This window comes from Nomascus leucogenys, chromosome 20 (genome assembly GCF_006542625.1).
Source record: "Nomascus leucogenys isolate Asia chromosome 20, Asia_NLE_v1, whole genome shotgun sequence".
Lineage (NCBI taxonomy): Eukaryota > Metazoa > Chordata > Mammalia > Primates > Hylobatidae > Nomascus > Nomascus leucogenys.
The window spans coordinates 78,078,388-78,096,735 of record NC_044400.1 but is presented as its reverse complement, the minus strand read 5'-3'; the positions used below and the strand labels follow the sequence as shown (position 1 = coordinate 78,096,735).

General features: G+C 55.1%; 2 protein-coding genes across 2 annotated transcripts; one reads left to right on the top strand and one right to left on the bottom strand.

Moving 5' to 3' along the window:
• Positions 1–748: 748 nt before the first annotated feature.
• Positions 749–15,544, bottom strand: TADA2B (transcriptional adaptor 2B). Its single transcript, XM_003278524.4, has 2 exons — positions 15,073–15,544; positions 749–4,635 (listed from the first exon to the last, which is right to left on the bottom strand). The coding sequence occupies exons 1-2, from the start codon at positions 15,340–15,342 to the stop codon at positions 3,643–3,645; spliced, it is 1,263 nt and encodes a 420-aa protein (XP_003278572.2). The 5' UTR covers positions 15,343–15,544; the 3' UTR covers positions 749–3,642.
• A 292-nt stretch (positions 15,545–15,836) lies between these two features.
• Positions 15,837–18,074, top strand: CCDC96 (coiled-coil domain containing 96). Its single transcript, XM_004093045.2, has one exon. It carries the CDS (start codon positions 15,984–15,986, stop codon positions 17,649–17,651), a length of 1,668 nt encoding a protein of 555 aa, XP_004093093.2. The 5' UTR covers positions 15,837–15,983; the 3' UTR covers positions 17,652–18,074.
• The last annotated feature ends 274 nt before the right edge of the window (positions 18,075–18,348 follow it).

Sequence of the window (18,348 nt, the reverse complement as noted above, 5' to 3'; positions counted from 1 at the left end):
TTTTAATTATGTGCATATTTACAGTAGGAATTAGAGATTTGTTTAGCTACATTCTAGTAGTTACTGGATTTAGCATAACTGCAGCATGAGTCAAGTGTTATGTGTGAATAGTCAAAACCAGAACTGGAAGTCTCAGAGGCATCTGAAAGTCGGCCTGGCTTCCTGAAAGACTCAGACCCATTTGGCTTTCTCTGGCTGTACTGCTGCTTTGAGGGGGGGAGAGCACCTGGCATGAAAGGGTCTCTGCTGAAGAGAAAGCAACTTTAGGTCGGGTGCGGTGACTCACGCCTATAATCCCAGCACTTTGGAAGGCCGAGGCAGGTGAATCACCTGAGGTCAGGAGTTCAAGACCAGCCTGGCAAACATGGTAAAAACCCGTCTCTATTAAAAATACAAAAAAATTAGCTGGGTGTGGTGGTGGGTGCCTGTTAATCCCAGCTACTTGGGAGGCTGAGGCAGGAGAATTGCTTGAATCCGGGGGGCAGAGGTTGCAGTGAGCCGAGATTGTGCCATTGAACTCCAGCCTGAGCAACAAGCGCAAGACTCTGTCCCAAAAAACAAAAAAAAAAAAGACAAAGTAACTTTAATCTTCTGGAGGAAAAACTGGTTTGATACAAAGTACCAAAGTGAAGTATGTCATGTGACAATCTGTATCTGTGTTTGAACTGTGGCTCACCCCTAGCTCTGTGTGGCTCCAAGAAGACATCTGATTTCAGAACCAGAGGTAAGAAGCAAGCGGTGACACTCTTGTTCTCAACTTGTTTAATATGGAAAAAGGTCATCAAAACTGTAGGCAGGGTTGCTGTTTTTAATACATATCTTGGGATGTTGGCCATTCAGATGGCATTATTTCAAATAGAGTTATCCAACCTTTTTTTGACTTTTTTTTTTGAGAATTTTTTTTTTTTGAGATGGAGTCTTGCTCTGTCAGCAGGCTAGAGTGTAGTGGGGTGATCTCAGCTCACTGCAACCTCCACCTCCCGGGTTCAAGCAATTCTCCTACCTCAGCCTCCCGAGTAGCTGGGACTACAGGCGTGCACCACCACACCCAGCTAATTTTTGTATTTTTAGTAGAGACAGGGTTTCACCATGTTGGCCAGGATGGTCTTGATCTCTTGACCTCGTGATCAGCCCACCTTGGCCTCCCAAAGTGCTGGGATTATAGGCATGAGCCACTGCGCCTGGACTAGATTTTAACAAGACCTAATTCCATGGGATTATGGTGGCTAATTTATCTTGAGAATTAAATATAAAGATGTGGAGGCTCTGAGCTGCCGACAGAGGTAAGGACTACCATGACGGGAATGGTCGATGGGCTAACAGGCAGCCAATTACAACATTACCATTCCCTTGTGACCAAGGGTTAATACTTTAACATAAATTAATTATACATTCATTATGGTGTTTTAAAACAGTCAAGCCTAAATAAATTCTTCATACCATCAAAAAGATATACATACTAAAAACCTGCTTAAGCACAAGGTTTTTCATCTGACAGCTCTTGGCCTGGGCCATACACATTAACAGGGATCTTCTGCTTCTTCAAGCTTAATATAGTAAGTCTGGCAATCATTTTATATAAAAATAAGATTAAATTTAAAACCTCACCAAACTAGGATCCTGGCATTGTAGAAAATCAGGGAGACACCAGAATAGCTAAAACCCATGGTTCTCAAGCAAGCTTGCATCCAGTCACCTGGAGGGCTTGTGAAAACAGCTCGCTGCACCCCGCCGCACACCACTTTGATTCAGGAGGCCAGGTGGGGCCTGCGCGTCTGCATTCTAACAACTTCCTAGGGGATGCTGCTGCTGGGCCAGGAGCCCCACTTTGAGAACCACTGGGGTAGGCTAAGACAACTGTAAAAACTTAGCACCATCTCCATCACTGTTCAGTGGTAGCATCAGCTTTCTGTCATCCGCATTTACTGTGCAGGGGACAATGTGGAGGTGGCCCTCATGATACCACTGCTCAGTACTTTATTGTCAAAAGAGCAGTTCTGGGCTTAGCTAAAAGAGCACTTCTCTGTCAGCATGCAGTATAGTTTACAACTAAAGCCATATATAATATATTTGAAATATTTTATTTAATGCTGAAAATTTTACCCTAAGGGACAGTAGGATGTGTAAAAAGAAAAGGCACAGTAATTAAGTCATCCTTAGAAATGATGAGGTTTTCTTTCTTTCAAATAACTTCACTTTAATGTAACTTCAAACCCAAACATTCTGGGAGGTAAACAGTCTCTTGGTACCTACGGGGCCCGAGAGGCAAGTCAACCTCCTTGAAGAATGGAGCGCTGGAGTCTGAGCACTCCGAAGACTCTCTTTAAAGCAGGGTCTTGGACCAGAGAACCCTGAGCAGCTGGAAGACAAAAGACTTCCTCAAGTTTCAGGAGGAAGGTACCGTGGACATCCTTGAAAGAGGGCCCCAGAGAAAAACTTGTAGGCAGGGCTGGGAAGAAGCCATTTCTCAGTCTGATTCAAGACAGTGAACAGAGAGCAGCTCAAGGCTCAGGGCACCACCCGGGCTCCCTCGTGCTCCACCAGAACCACCGCCAGCCAACTGGTCAGACGGCTCTCGCCTGGCTAGTCTGAGGCCTCCGCTGGCACGGGACTGGCGACACTCTTCAAGATGCCTAGCCAGGTGGGCATGCTCATACTTTCAGTGGAAAGGTACTTGCAACTGAAGAAAATCCTGAGGAAACTGATGCCAGAATTCAGAACTCTTAGCCTTGAACTTTGTACAATGGATTCTTCCAGGTGAAATACACTGCACGTCTAACAGCAGCACCGAGCAGCCCCGGAAAATGGGCTGAGAGGGCCTGGTGGTCCACATGTGTCCTACGTCCCTCCCACTAACGTGCTTTCCCATTCGTGGGGACGTGCTCACTATGGGAGCCTGCCCGAGGGACACGGCTCTACCCAAAGTGAACCAGCAGGCTCTGGCCGTATTCAAATGGGATGCAGGGTCAGCTTTGGGGTTGGGGAACTGCACGCTGAAACTGCTGCCGCCGGTGAAATGGAAGGTCATCTGGTCGCTGTGTTCAACAAATTCCTCTTCAGTTCCCAACAAAATGCCAGCCTGTTGTCCTCTGGCCTGATTTTCCTCATCTGCTACACAGCAGAGGAGTCTGGGCCCAAGCTGCCCCCATGTAAAGTGTCGCGTGCCCGGGGCTGCACTAGGGTCAGCTGTGGGCAGCGTGGGCTCAGAAAACGGGAGCCTGCAGGCAGCCCCGCCTGAGAAGAGCCTGTGTCACCAGGAAATAGCTGGTGGCTTGTCGGTCCAGCAGGAAAACCCTGCTCCTGTCACCCACAATAGTTTTTGTACCAAAGGGAAGAACACTCAAAAGGAAATTATCCAATCTCACAATAAGCTCCCAGCTGAACAGGTAAAGGCGGAGCGTCATCATCTCAGTGTAGGACTCGCAGGACTCAGTTAAAATACACACATCTGCTTCCCCCATGATCCAATGTAAGTTGTTACTATTGCTTCTTTCCGAGGACCATGAAAAGAATTTCTATCTTAAAAAAAGGAACTCAATTTGTTTAAAAAACAGCAACAATGGGGAAGCGGCTCCCCTCCCCCAAGTCATTTTGGCTGGCACACTGTCTGAGCATCACTCTGGCTTTCAAAGCGTCCCAGCTTCAAGACGCGTCCCTGGAGATCCAGCCGCTTTCTGTGAGGAAATTCAAAATCCTTTTCTTTAGGACTTTGTCCAGGTAGCTAGGAAGGCGGCTTTTGGAGGGGATTCCTTGCCGCTTCTGGAGGTGGTCTTTAATTATAATAGTCTTCACAGTCACGTAGCGGGCTGGACTCAAGTTTAAAGAGCTGCAGAGCACCTTCTCACGATCTGACAAGAGCTCAAAGCCTGGAAGGTTCTCAATGGCGGCGAACTCGCCGTCTTTGCCGTCCTCCTTTCCCCGTTTGGAGCCGGCTAGGTTTTTGTTCTCCTTCCTCTTCTCCCGTTTATGCCGCGCTGCCTCGTACTCTGCCGACTCTTCCATCTTGGTGATCCCGTTTCGCCGGTACCGCTGCAGTTCTCGGATCTTGGCCCGGAGCATTTTTTCTTTGTGCATGTTTTCAAAAAGGTCATCAAACTCCTTGCATGACATGAACTGGTACAGCGGCCTCAGCTTCAAGCGCAGCTCCTTCTCCTCCTTGGTGATCTTGCGCTTCAGCGCCTTTTCCTTCTCCTTCTTGTCCTTCCCCAGGAAGGCTGGCACCAGATTATAGTCACGGGCGATGTTCTTCCGCCGCTGTCTCTCTTTCAGCTTCCGCACGTACATGTCCACGTGGGCGCGCTTCAGCTCGATCTCCACGTCATCGTCGTCATAGTTGACAGAGAGCCCGCTGATGAGCGTCTCGGCATCCTGGTCGTACTCGATCTCGTAGTCGTCCCGCAGTGGCATGTAGCCCAGCTGCTGCTGCTCGGCCACGGAGATGTCCAGCGGGGGCAGCGGGGTGGTGAGGCTGGGTGAGAGGGGGCCTCCGCTGGGACAGGTGTGGTCTGTCACGCGGTTGGGGATGGTGTCGGGGATGCAGGCCTTCCCCAGGTTCCCATGGATGTACATGCTCACGTAATGCTCCATCACCTCTTGGGGAGTCCGCGAAGCACCGACGTGGGCAGCCATATCTTCCTACGATGACAAAGGGCAGAGGTTACTTCCAACATCAGGGTGTCAGATTTAGGTTCTGCACAGATTCTCTTCATGTTTTTACAAAGGCTGACCTAGAGTACTTCCCACAGCACCGTTACCCACCCTCCCCAAAGGCATTCGGTCACACACTCTTTTATGAGCTGGGCTCAGGGGAGAGATGACAATGTTGAAGCAACACACGCTGATTCTGTACATGAGGAAGTGAAGACCCCGAGAGGCACAAGCTGGCACAAGGTCTTGGGGTGAGCTGGTGGCAGAGCTGAGGCCAGAACCCCTGGCTGAGGTCTGGACTTTGTTCTCATTCCCCACCTGGGACCAGAGGAGCCCACCTGGTACTTCCATAAACCCTGCACTCAGGGGCTATCTGAATGTCCCAGGACACAGCTGGGCAGGCCAGGGAATGCCTGAACTCGCCTCATTCAGACTAGAAAACGAGCTTGTCCCAGGGTGTGAGGCCAGGCCAAGTCCACGGCACTGCAGGAGGGGACCCAGTTGTACCATGTTGCCGCCTGCTGGAATAGAAAGGGCCAGGACACATCTGTGACACTTGTCCTGGCCGCACACCCATCCTGGCCTTCATGCACCAGGGGGGCTGGCACGGCCCTTTCCTAGGCAGGGACTGCAGAAGATGGGCCTGTGGCTCTTCAAGGGAGCAGGCCTTCATTTTTAGCACCTTCCACGGTTAAGCAGCTGGCTGGGAGTCTGCCACCGGCTGAAAGCATTCATCATTCCTGCAAGAGGGTAACCCATAAATATAAGGTTTAATGGAAGGAAACTGTATAACTCCCTCAATCTTTTCCTTCTGCCGAGAGGCCTCTTCCTCAAAGTCAACCGCTAAAGCCACTTCAGAAAGTAACTGCCCAAAATGCGCACTCATTCCCTGGCCACCGCCTCTCAGCCACCCAGCCCCCACCTGCCTCTGCCCGCCTGGGTGTGGAACCAGCGCTGCCTGTAGCACTGCCAGAGGCCCAGCTGAAAGCAGAGGGACTGCCACCCCATCCAGGCTGATGACTGTGAGCTGGCGTCTGGGAGAGAGGTGTCCTGGGCTCCAGGAACGGATTGGATCCCACAGCTGGGGCTGCCTCTGGCACACACGCCTGGAGCCGAGGTGCTGGACCCTTCCCCCAGCCACCTTGGGCCCAGGAATCTCCAGGGCTGTGACTACAGAAGGCAGTGCCAAAACCCAACTGTGGGGCCTCTTTGAGAATCATAAAGTAAAAATATTAGAGCTAAATGTTGATTCTGGTCTTACGGGGACAATGACTGCTTCTTTTAAAAACATCACTGTTTGCAGCAAATCTGTTCATTTTATTTCCCCAGGAAGCATTTGGCCTAAAACAAAACACAACACCAAGTTACAACTATCGCCGGCAGCTACTGCCACTCTGTGTGACCCAGGCTGGTCACTGCCCATCTCTGAGCTTCGGGTCTGTCATTGCCAGAAGAGGAGACACGTGCAGCCCCATGCACCTCACGTGGGTAAGAAAAGGCTTCAGGGCCAGAGTGGGCCCCACACAGCGAGCGCAAAGTCCCCTCTCATGGAGCAGCCGGGGCAGAGGCCACCGGGAACTCATGCTCTTCCCCCACAACCTTGGGGCCAGGGAGCCCCAGGATCCGCACTGGCCTCTGAAACAGATAACTACAGGCTGTGTCTACCTAACAGAAAAACAGTCCCTAACGCCCGCCCTTTAGGAAGGAAAGGGTCATGTTGGGTGGAAATCCTGGGTGAACATCCTGGGGTGCCTGGAGGGTGGGAATTACCATCCCAACGCCTCACGTCTGTGCTTCCACCCCGCAGGCAGGCGGCAGGGGCAGAGCCGGCCTTGGCCTGTGCAGCTTCTCCAGCCGTCGGCACCAGCTTCTGTCCAAGGCTGCGGAGGGGCTGCTGCATACACAGCCGACTCAAGAGGCCAGTTTCCAGGAGGCTCCAATGGCTGCTGCACCAGGTTCCCAGGCACGTGAGGCTGGGTGTCCCCCTTGTCCCAGAGGCTCCGTGGTGCCGGGCTGCTTACCCGAGGTCACAAGGTGAGTCAGTGGGGCCCCCCTGGCATTGGCCCTGGTCTCTCAAGCCAGTGAGACTAGCAGGAAGAGGCCTGCAGACTTCTCACTTGCAGAGACGTTTTTAAAATGTCTTACTTACTTGGCAGATTTTCAAGTTAGCAACACTAGGTCAGCCTCCAAAATCCTTCAAAAATCTGGAAGTCTGGGAGCACCAACCCGTCGGCGTCAGCCGGAGTCCTTAGTGCGCCTCGCGGGGTCTACAGCTGTCCCTGGCTCCTGCCTCGCACCTGTCAGGAGCTTCCCAGCACCCAGCCAGACATTGCAGGCCTGGCAGCGCCCACCCTGCTGGAGGTGCCCTTTGCTCCTCATGCCCAGGCTCGGAGCCAGGCTCCGCCTGGTAGGGCAGTGAGGAGGCAGGTGCGGCCACAGCGTGCGCTCCGTCTCGGCAGCTTTCCCCTGCGCTGGATGCTGTTAGCTTCCCTCCCAGAACTCCCCTTTATCCAAGACCAGGTCACCGGGTCCAGGAAGCATTCAGTGACCCCCAGGGCCAGGCTCAACTCTTTCCATCACTTGTGGTCCTCTCAGCTTGTTTCCTGACCTGCCATCCCTCCTTTTGCAGGTTTTACCAATAAAATTTAAAACTACAGCAGATAAGCGCGTCTACGCCCATCATCCCACTCAGCCCGTGCACTGCCCACAGAGGAGGCGCGTTCTTACTGCCTATGCTTTTCAGATAAGGAAAGTAAACCTGAGGGTGAGCCCCTGCCAAGGGCACGAGGCCAGTGAATGCTGAGCCACTTCAACACCAGGCAATGTGGCTGGGAGCATACACCCGTCACCATGCGCCTCCCACCATCCCGCGATGCAGCGCACACCAGGAGGGTGTCCTAGCTGCTTCCCGATGTTCTGATGAGAGGCAGAGCAAAGCCGGACACTGAGCTTCTGCTCTTCTTTCTGGAACAAGCATGTTGGAGACATGCCGCAGCTCAGGCTGACCCTGCCCCCATGATGTGCAGTGAACACAGGCCTTTGCACCCGGCATCGTGCACGAGGCTGCCAGCCCTGCAGCCTCCGGAGGATCTCCTGTCCCAGGCAACGCCGCAAAGCCCTGCAGCTCTGCTGTCCCTTGGTGGCCCCACTGCTGTCTTTTCCTCACCCCCATCTGGTCTGTGAAGGACGAGGCAGAGGACAGCTCATCCCGGCCCCAGGCTGGGCTTCTCCCGGTGGTTTGGGGCCAGGCATCATCTCCAAAGGGAGGCCCAGCACCAGCTCCTTTTTCTCCAAATGAAGAGGTCTCAAAAAGCCAGGAAGGCTCAGTTCCCCAGGGAGCTGGGTGTAAGGGAGGGGGTCCCACCAGGAAAGGGCATTCTGCAGGCAGAGCTCTTAAGGAGCAGCTGGGCACACTGGTGGCCCCTGCAGGGCCAGGAGGCAATGGAATCTGTGGGACAGGGGACTGGACTATGTCCTAAAGGACAGGAGGGAACCGCCAGCCCCACGGGCAGAGCAAGGTAAGAAACACACCAGCCACAGGCCACAGGTGGCAGCGTGGGAGGGCTCCAAGCCGAGCCCACGCGTGCATTTCCCATCTGCACAGGTCAGAGAGCCCTGACATGTCACTTGCCTGGCCACTCCACAGAAGCATGCAGACATGGGAGGGCCCCACCTGCCACCCAGGCCACCAACCCCTCTTAGGAGCTCCAAGCCCCACCTCCATGCCGCATGAGCTCCAGGCTGACTAGGCTGTCCTCATCACATTCCACAGCAAAGTCACTCCAGCACCTCCAGTCTCAGCTCAGCCTCAGACACTGGGCCAACGACTAGGGCCACCTGCAGTTGGCGGCAGGACAGAGCGGCCGGGCAAAGGTAGGCATGGATGCCAACAGCCCTCAGGGCTGGCACACCAACTCAGTCACGGCCATGCGGTGGCCCCTGGCTCTTCCCTCTTCCAGCCTTGTCTGTCACCTTTAAAGAGACGACTTGAGGACACCGGGTCACCCTGTCTCTTCCCCTTCCCTCCTCCCTGCTCCAACAGCTCAACTCTCAGCACAAGCATCCCTTTGATGCCAGAGGCTGGGGACTTACTGGCTTTGCAGCCACTGCTTCCAGGTGTCAGATCTTTCGGAGACCCCACTGTCCCTGGCCACTGCCCCCAGCCTGTTCCAGTGGGAAGCCCTGTAAGCCTCAGTTCTAGGTCTCTCCGAACTCAGGGACCTCAGTGACTTAGAGTTGTCATTGGCCCTCAAGGTGACTGACACCTTCAGGTCAGATAAGGCTACCTGTGACAGAGATTTCAAAAGTGCCATTCCTCACTGTGGAAAACAGCAGGGCGGTTCCTCAAAATCACACACAAGGCCAGGCTTAGCCTAACCCCAGCACTTTGGGAGGCTGAGGCGGGAAGATCACTTGAGCCCAGAAGTTCATGACCAGCCTGAACAACATGGCAAGACCCTGTCTCTACAAATAATTTAAAAATTAGGCGGGTGCGGTGGTACATGCCTGTAGTCCCAGCTACTTGAGAGGCTGAGGTAGGAGGATCACTTGAGCCCAGGAGGTGGAGGCTGCAGTGAGCCATGACTGTGCCACTGCACTCCAGCCTGGGTGATAGAGCGAAACCCTTAAAAAAAAAAAAAAAAATTACACACAGAACCTAATCTAGCAATTCCACTTTTATTTACCCAAAAGAACTTAAAGCAGGATCTTGAAGAGATCCCTGAACACCATGTTCATAGCAGCCTTATTCACATTCGCCAAGAGGTGGAGGCAGCAACCGAATGTCCGTCACAGCTATGTAGATGAACACATTATGACACACAGATGACAAGGGATTGTTCAGCCATGAAAGGAAGGCCGTGCCGACACATGCCACAACACAGATGATCCCTGAGGACATGAGGTAAAGTGAAATACGCCAGTTGGAAAAGGACAAATCCTGCAGGACCCACGTATATGAGGTCCCTAGCGCCACAGATGGGAAGTAGAATGGGGGTGCCAGGTACTGGGGAAGGGGGAGGGGGAGTGAGTGTTGAATGGGGACAGAGTTTCAGTCTGGCAAGATGACAAAGTTCTGGAGGTGGCTGGTGGTGATGGCTGCACAACACTGTGAGTGGACTTAATGCTTCCAGACACTTAAAAAGGGTTAAAATGGTAAATTTTATGTTACACATATTGTACCACAATAAAAATCAATATATTTTAAAATAATTTTGAAGTTGTATAAAGTGACATGTCTTACTACTCTACCCCAGTGGTTTTTTTTTTTTTTTATTATACTTTAGGTTTTAGGGTACATGTGCACAATGTGCAGGTTTGTTACATATGTATCCATGTGCCATGTTGATTTCCTGCACCCATTAACTCGTCATTTAGCATTAGGTATATCTCCTAATGCTGTCCCTCCCCCTTCCCCCAACCCCACAACAGACCCCGGAGCGTGATGTTCCCCTTCCTGTGTCCATGAGTTCTCATTGTTCAATTCCCACCTATGAGTGAGAACATGCGGTGTTTGGTTTTTTGTCCTTGCGATAGTTTACTGAGAATGATGTTTTCCAGTTTCATCCATGTCCCTACAAAGGACATGAACTCATCATTTTTTATGGCTGCATAGTATTCCATGGTGTATACGTGCCACATTTTCTTAATCCAGTCTATCGTTGTTGGACATTTGGGTTGTACCCCAGTGGTTCTTAAAAGTGGGGTCCCACGGCGGCCGCATCAGCAGCACCTAGGAGGTTGTTAGAAATGCAGATTCTAAGCCCCACCCCTGACTCAGCAGCTTGGGAGGTGGGGGTGACTCATGTGAGCCAGGCATCCTGGGTGTCCCGCTGCGGGCTGGAGTTGGAGACCATCTCTGCGCGCCCTGCCCCTCCCAGCCACTCTCCCATCCGGGCTGTCCCTCCCCCTCCCGCCATCCTTAATGGCGATCCCTGGAACCCCAGCAGGATGCTTGGGCTGGGGTTGACGCACAGTGGAGCCTTCTGCCCCGGCGAGGAAGGTAACTCCCCCCTTCCCATGGTTCCCAACCGCGCCTCACAGCCCCCTGGGGTTCTTTCCATCCATCCACGTTTCCAGACCTCAGCCTCAGAGATGACAATCCAGCAGATCTAGGGGGATCCCTGGGAATACTAGGGGATCCTGGGGCATGGCTGGTGAACAATGAAACGGATGGTTCTAGGCATGGAGTCAGAAGCCTTGGGTTGAAATTCCACATTCCCACATCACCCACAGTTGTTTCCTCGTTTGTAAAAGTGGGGAGCACCTGTCTCAGAGATTAGGGGATGGGGAGATGGTGAGACAGGTGCATGTCAAAGCACCTGCTCAGGGCCTGGCATTGGCGAGCAGACACTGGGTGATCACAGAGCCTGAGCCAGCTTCAAACCCCAGCAACGCTCTTGTACCTGGCACCCAGGGCTTTTCACCAGCTTCCTCCGTCATCCAAAGCTGGCTTTTGCCTGGCCCTGAATACACCAGACTCTTAAAACACAAAACCCTTCCTTCCTCCACGCTCTCCTCTACCTGCACAGCCATCTTGTGTCCTTCCCTCCACAGGACATCCTGAGGCCCACTTGCCCACAAGGCACCCGCCAGGTGAGGCAGCTGTCTTCCTCTCAGCCTGTTCTCACCACAGGGGCTGGCGCATACCAGGCCCCGAGGCAGTGCTAACTGAATGAATGAGTGAGAGAATGAATGCACACACAAGGCAGTGACCATCGCTGTGTCTGGCCTTCTGCCACCTCCTGGGTGTCCACCATCATCTCAAAGGGTACAGCTCTACTCAGCACACCCCACCTGGCTCCAGGAAGGAGCCTGAGTATTGATGTGTATGCACAAGGCTTTCCATGGTTCACAGAGAACTTCACATGCTCATTTGATTCAAAACCACAAGGGCCAGCTTGAACCCCACTTCCCCGCCAAAGCCCTCCTGACCGCCACCTGCAGAGGAGCACTGGCCCTCCTCAAGCTCCTCAGCGTCAGTCCAATTTCTCTGGCAACCAATCAACAGCTCTGGCTCCTCAGCCACCGCTGCGACATGCCCTCAGCTGTCACCTGTGTTTGTGTCTGTGTTCCTGTGCTCCAGCAGGGCTTGCATCCTCTGACTCTTGGAATCCTGCGCAGAACCCATCACAAACCGGCCGTCTAGGGAGGCCAAACCCGGCTAATCTGACTCTAGGCCACTGCTTGCCAACTCTTTCCCACTGTAGCCAAGGTCCTTTCACCTGTTCTCTCTGCTAACACTAGCGCACGGGTTGTCCCTAAGCCCCCAGATGTCACTGTTAACCCTGCTCAGCTACATCCCCGTCCCCTTCAGGCCTTATCCCCCAGCCCTGGTACAAAGTGTGATCACAAAGCTGCCAGATTTGGCCACAACCTACCCTTTCCCATGAATCCCACATGTAGTTGTATTAACCCCCAGGCCAGGTGTCACCATTTGCCATCTGAAAGTAGAACTCGACAGGTCTCATCTTTTGTCACATCACTGTCCCCAGCCCCCACACCATCTCCTTCCACACTCACAGTCGCAGCCCATGAAGCCCAGGCCCTGCCTCCACACTAATCTCCAGTGAATCAGGTCAAGCCCTTCCAGTCCATCCACTCCTGCGGTGGCACCGATGGCCTCCCAGCCTCTGACCCACATTGCTTAATGCTCTCACCCAGAATGGGTTAGGGCCCAGGCTTTGGAGTCACACAGGCCTGCGTTCATTCCTGGCTCTATCACATGAATGCCATGGAATCCCTGACAAGGCGCTTAGTTTCTTACAGCTGCTGTTCTTCAACTGTAAGATTAAGAACCCACCCCCGAGGGCTGCTAGGAAGATCCCGCAAGACACATAAGGGAAGAGCCTGGCCCAGAGCGGGCAGAGGCTAAATATGCCAAAGTGGGACACGCCAGCTCTGTGCACATAGCTGGATACGTGCTCAGAAGAGCACCACCCATCTCAGAGCTGCAGAACAGCCTCAGAGGAAGAAAAATAAAGTCCCGGGGGGTAACGCAATGAGGTTCTGCCAGGGAGATGGCAGCACGACCAAATACTGGTGCCTCACCACTCCGGGCGGGGGGGAGGGGTGGTCACGGGCCAGCGCACCCCCTGAGCCCTGACTGCAATGCAGGCTCTCAGGCCTCACCGGGACCTCGCGCTGGTGCGGTGGGAGAACGCCCTGACCACAGCCTGGCCAGGTCCCCCGTGCACCAAGCCCAAGGCCCATGCTCTTCCTCTCCTGGCTCTGTCTCCTCTAACAGCTGAGTCAGAATCTGCATTTTCACCAGCTCCCCAGGTGGTCTGTGTGCACATTAGTTCGGAAAGTTTTGTTTGAGAAGAGGCCTCTCCACTTCTAGCCTGGTTTCTTCCAAAACCACACAGATGTTTTTGTTCCCCATGTCTTGTGTTCTGTGTATTTTCCGCAGCGCCGCAGGGAAGGCAGTGCAGACAGTGTAGTTAAGAGTACAGGCTCTGAAGTCAAACTGGTCCGTCCAAAGCAACTGCCAAGGGCTGTCGGGAAAATGTCCTGAGATACGCGCAGATATGCCGGCAAGGCTCTGTGCCTCCATGCCGGCAAGGCTCTGCGCCTCCTTAGCTGCTAACGTAGAGATGAAGTGCTGGGATGGTGAAGGTTAAGGGCCCTCTGAGGCACTGATATTTAAGTGGAAAGATCAATCCTGGGCCATGATTTGCGGGGAGAGAGCACTCTAGGTAGAAGAAATATAAAACGATCAAGGGAGGTAACAGATGAGATCTCATTGCTCAACACTTCTGAGGCTGCCTTAATTGAAGTAAAAGCCACTGAGGCCAGTGTGAGGCGCTTTGTGCTTCCAAAGCTCGCTCCGGTTACGGTGTGTGGAATGGGGGAATGGGGTGGAGGCGGAATAACGAACAAGGAGGCTCCCAAAGCGGTCAAGGCAAGACGTAAACGTAAACATCAGCCGGGACTACGGCTGTAAGAAGTGGTTTGTTCCGGATGTACTGTGAGGAGACAGCTGATAAACTGGATCAGGAACTTAGTGGAACAAGGAACTAAGAAGTGGAGAGGACACTGAGAGGCAGGTAGGACAGGGAGGCGGCTGGACATGGAGGGCTGGTGCCAGGGAAGAGCTCTGGACCTAGGACCAAGTCAGTACCACACTTTAAGCTCCCTGAATGCAGGGATAAAGCCTTCTCTTTCCTTCAGAGTTCTCCGCCCCTGTAGAATCTGCACAGAACACATGCTCAGTGCATATCCACAAACCGCATGGAAGGACAAGGTGGGACAGAGTTTCTGAAAAATGGAGATCCCAATGCTGATGACCATTAGGTAAGGATTTGTAAAGGAGCATCTTCTCTAAGGAGCTAGGAGGAGAATCAAGATTCCAGGGCTTCAGAATGAGTGTGTGAGGCGGCCCTGAGACTCAGGAAAGGAAAGGAAAGCAAAAGGCAATCAAAGCAGCCCAGGCAGGACTGCTGGAGAGGTGGCAGCGAGACGGATGCCGTTCCGAGAAGCAGGCACCTGGTGTAGCAGGGGAAGACTCTGGAAAGCTAAGGGCGCTGGGGGTGTCTCACTCCCCTCCTTCTCAGGGTGCCTGGGGATGGCCACATGTCTTTGGTGGTTATGAGTGGGAATACGGCTAGAGATTTTCTCCTTTCTAATACGGATGCAAGCTTCCAGAGTGGAAGGAGAGCTGAGAGACCGCCCAGAGAGAACCACCATGTTCGTCTCTCAAGGACAGAACCTAGCACACGATGTTGCTAGCGTAAATGGATCCAGCCCAGCTCTCACCGCTCCCCACACAGAGCTGTCTCTACAGAAACCTCAAAGGTAAAGAGAGCAAAACCCAAGCCCCAGGCCTCCCAGGCCAGGCCTCTTTGTTCATTCTTTACTGACCACTCGTACAATGTCGTGGGTTGTGGGGACCCAAGCATAAACCAGGCACGCTACCCACAAAAGACTCTGTGCACTGGCGGACCACACAGGGCACATGCATACAGTGACAGCAAACGGGGCTGCCCCAGAGACCCCGAGACAAGCCGCAGGGCGCCCACCGTTCTCCTTCCCTGGTGCTCCCACCGCTTTCTGTCGAGTCTGTGGGCCTGCCTGTCTCCACGAACTCAGGTAAGGCACCGAGTCTTGCCCAACGTCTGCACTCCGCAAACGCCTCTGAAGGCGTCCCTGAAGGTGAGGGAAATGGCTCTGCTGTCAGAAGCCAGCGTTCAAAGCCCCACTTGGCCCCGTCTCGGCTGTGTGACCTTGGGCGCGTCACAGCCTCTCAGAGCATAGGTTCCGACAGGTGCCCGACTATAAACCAGCAGCGTCGCCCTCCCCACCTCCGGGGCCTTCCGGGGTGCGGAGCGAGCGAGCAGGTCCAGCGCTGCCTGCGCGCCCAATTATAGGAGAGGCGCGGGCCTTCCAGTGCCCTAGCCAGGACCCGGTCCCCGTCGCGCCGCTCACCCAGTTTCCGAAGCCGAACTGCTCGATGGCGTCCAGCAGCAGCTGCTCCTCGCGACTGGTCCAGCCGCCCTCGGCCTCGGGCCCCCAGAGCGTGAAGCGCCCGCCGTCCACCAGCTGGTAGCCGTGGTAGCGGCGGTGGTGGCCGATCTCGGCGCCGGCCGAGAAGCACTCGGGGCACAGCTCGATGTCCTGGCACTCGGTGCAGCGGAAGCGCAGCGGGCTCACCTCGGCCAGGCAGTATACGCAGTACTTCTTCCCCAGCTCCGCCATCTTCCCCCGCTCGCCGCCCGCCGCCCGGCCCGCCGCAGCCGCCGCGCCCCCGGCCGTCAGCGCCCCGCCGCCCGCGGGACCCGCCGCCGCCGCCGCGCACGAGCAACCGCCGCCCGCCGCCGCGGCTGCCGCCACCGCGGCCCCAGCCCAGCCGCCGCCGGAGCCAGCCAGCCGGGCCGCGTCCCGCCTCAGTACGCAGGCGCCGTCCGGCCCGGCCCGGCCGCCGCCGCCGCCGCAGCTGTCGCCCCGCCGCATCGCGCAGGCGCCCCGCGGGCGCCACCTTGCGGACGCCCGGCCCGCCGCTCTGCGCCTGCGCGCCCCCCGCGCCGGCCGCCACCGCCTTTCCCAGAGCCTCCTGAACGCCCAGCCCCAGGCCCGGCGGTGGGAAATGGGCAGGCAGAAAGCCCGGCGGGGGCGCCACGCCCCTCGCGGCGAGAGCCCACGGCCGCTTCCAATCAATCTCGCCTATCGTCAGGTCGCGGCCTCCCATTGGCTTGCTCTCGCCGGGCAGCGGGGAGAAGAGGCTGGACGACGGCCTGTCGCCTGGCCAATCGCCGGGCCCAGCGCGCGCGCCCTCTGTTGCCCCGGGAAACCTAACAGCGTCCTGCCGGGGTCCGCTGCGCTGGCCGAGCCGGGCGGAGATGGACGTCAGCTCTGAGCACACCAAGGACCCCGGCGGGGAAGGCGGAGACGCGGAAAGCCTGGCCGCGCAGCCGTCCAAGATCAAGGTCAGCTCTGGCCCTCCGACCTCTCCCGAACCCGGGGAGCTGGAGTCGGAGCCGGAGGAGGAGGAAGAGGAGGAAGCGGCTTCGCAGGGAGGCACCGCCGCGGACGAGCAGGCCAAGACCCCGAAAGGGCTAACGGCAGCCGAGGCTGCAAGCGAGGAGGGGCCTGGAGAGCCGGGGAGGCCGGCCGAGCCCCAGCCCGAGCCCGAAGAGCGGGCCGAGGCCGGGGCTGAGGAGCCCGCCCCGCCAGAGTCCGGAGCCGGGCCCGAGGAACTAGAGGCGGAGGCGGGGGCGGAGGAGCTGGAGCAGGCGGCGGAGGGGAAGGAAGTTCGGTCCCAGGCCTCTCTGCCGTTGACCAGGATCGATAAGGAAGAGGCTGCTGCAGCCCCCGAGGCCGAGACAGAGCGGGTGGAGGGGGAGGAAGAGGACGAGGAGGAGACGCAGAGAGACGGCGCGGAGAGCAAGGAGAGGGATGGGGAAGGACGCCCGGCCAAAAGCCAGGAAGAGGGGAAGCGCCTCGATGGAACGGACGAGTTTGAGGACCTCGAGTGGTCCGAGGAGGTCCAGAAGCTGCAGGAGCAGCAGCTGCGCAGCGACCTCCTGGGCCAGTACCGTTCCCTGCTGGTGGAGCGGAACCGCTCCCAGCGCTACAGCCTATACCTGCAGCACAAGATCTTCGAGGCGCTGCGCAGAAAGAAGGGCCTGGAGGCCGCTGAGGTGGCTGACCGGGGCGCAGAGGCCGAGGCCCCCGAGAAAGAGCAAGCGTACCTGCGCCATCTGGGCATGCTGGAGGAGCTGAAGAAGCAGCAGGCAGACGACCTGCAGTGGTACCACCAGGAGCTGGGCCAGTTGAAGCGGCAGTGCCAGGAGAAGCTCACCAGGGTGGAGAAGGAGTGGCGACGCTTCCAGGCACTCAAGAAGCAGGTGGTGATGCAGGCCATGGGCAGCTGTCGGATGAGGGGCGGGCGCCAGGCTGCTCTGCGAGAGGTGGAGCAGATCCAGGCGTTGGAGGATAAAAAGGAGAAGGAGATGAGCGCCGTGCGGCTGGAGAACATTCAGCTGAAGCAGAGCCTGGTGCATTTTGAAACCAGGATGAGGACCCAGGAGGACCTGACCCAGGGTCTGCTTCTTATTGACTTTGAACAGCTGAAGATTGAGAACCAAACCTTCAATGAGAAAATTGAGGAACGAAATGAGGAACTTTTAAAACTTCGCAACAAGTTGACCAACAGTGTGCAAGTAATAACCCACGTGAAGGAAAAGCTGCACTTCATGGACACGGAGAACGCGTGCAAAAAGACACAGCTGGCAGAAATCGAGGCTCAGGTCGCCCTAGGAAGAGACATCCTGACCAAGACGAAGCAAGCCCGAGAGGGGCTGCGGACGGACAACATCAGGCTGAATCAGAAGTGCGGGCTTCTAGGCAAGGACTCACTTCTTCGGGACTTGGAAGAAAAGGTGGACAAGACCGAACTGCTCCACCGGCGCCTGGAATCCCTGAAGCGCCACCACGCTGGGCTCACTTTGTCCTGCAGAGGCGTGAGGCAGAAGATCAGGGAGGCCAAAGCCTTTCTCCCTTCTTGACCAGATCGATGAGAAGAGTCTGCAAAACACTTCATCCTCAGGACATGCTGTCCTGCTTTATTTTACCTTTATTGCTATTCTTTAAAAGGCCTGTGTCATTTGGGACGGGACTATATTTTGTATTTATCTCAAAACGTTTTAGCTTCCAAATTAGTGCTGAGCCTAAAACTGGGTTAGGAGTCTTATTTGAGATTGAGCAAAAATAGGTCCAGAAAAGCAAACAAAGGGTGATTTAATGTAACTGACTTCTCATGAAAAACTCAAAATTCTCAAGTCTGAGCAATTCCATAATTTCAATAACGTAATACTAAAGAGTACTGTTCCTCTTTCATATGTAGGAAGGTTTAAAAGTTCAGCAAATGGGCAAAGTACAAAAAAACCCTGTGCATTAAGCTAATTATTAAATTCTTTGGATTTATTAAATTGTGTAGTCCCGAGACACTGTTTCAGTTAGAAGCTCACTAATCGCCTTAGATTAATCTTAAATTTAAGTGGTTTTGGGCCGGGCGCGGTGGCTCACGTCTATAATCCCAGCATTTTGGGAGGCCGAGGCAGGCGGATCACGAGGTCAGGAGATCGAGGCCATCCTGGCTAACACGATGAAACCCCGTCTCTGCTAAAAATACAAAAAATTAGATGGGCCTGGTGGCAGGTGCCTATAGTCCCAGCTACTCGGGAGGCTGGGGCAGGAGAATGG

Excerpts from the sequence above, each read along its gene's own strand:
- TADA2B (XM_003278524.4), bottom strand. The coding sequence starts at position 15,342 with ATGGCGGAGCTGGGGAAGAAGTACTGCGTATACTGCCTGGCCGAGGTG. Across the intron at positions 4,636-15,072 it reads AGTTCGGCTTCGGAAACTGG|GAAGATATGGCTGCCCACGT; the intron begins GTGAGCGGCGCG and ends TTGTCATCGTAG.
- CCDC96 (XM_004093045.2), top strand. The coding sequence starts at position 15,984 with ATGGACGTCAGCTCTGAGCACACCAAGGACCCCGGCGGGGAAGGCGGA.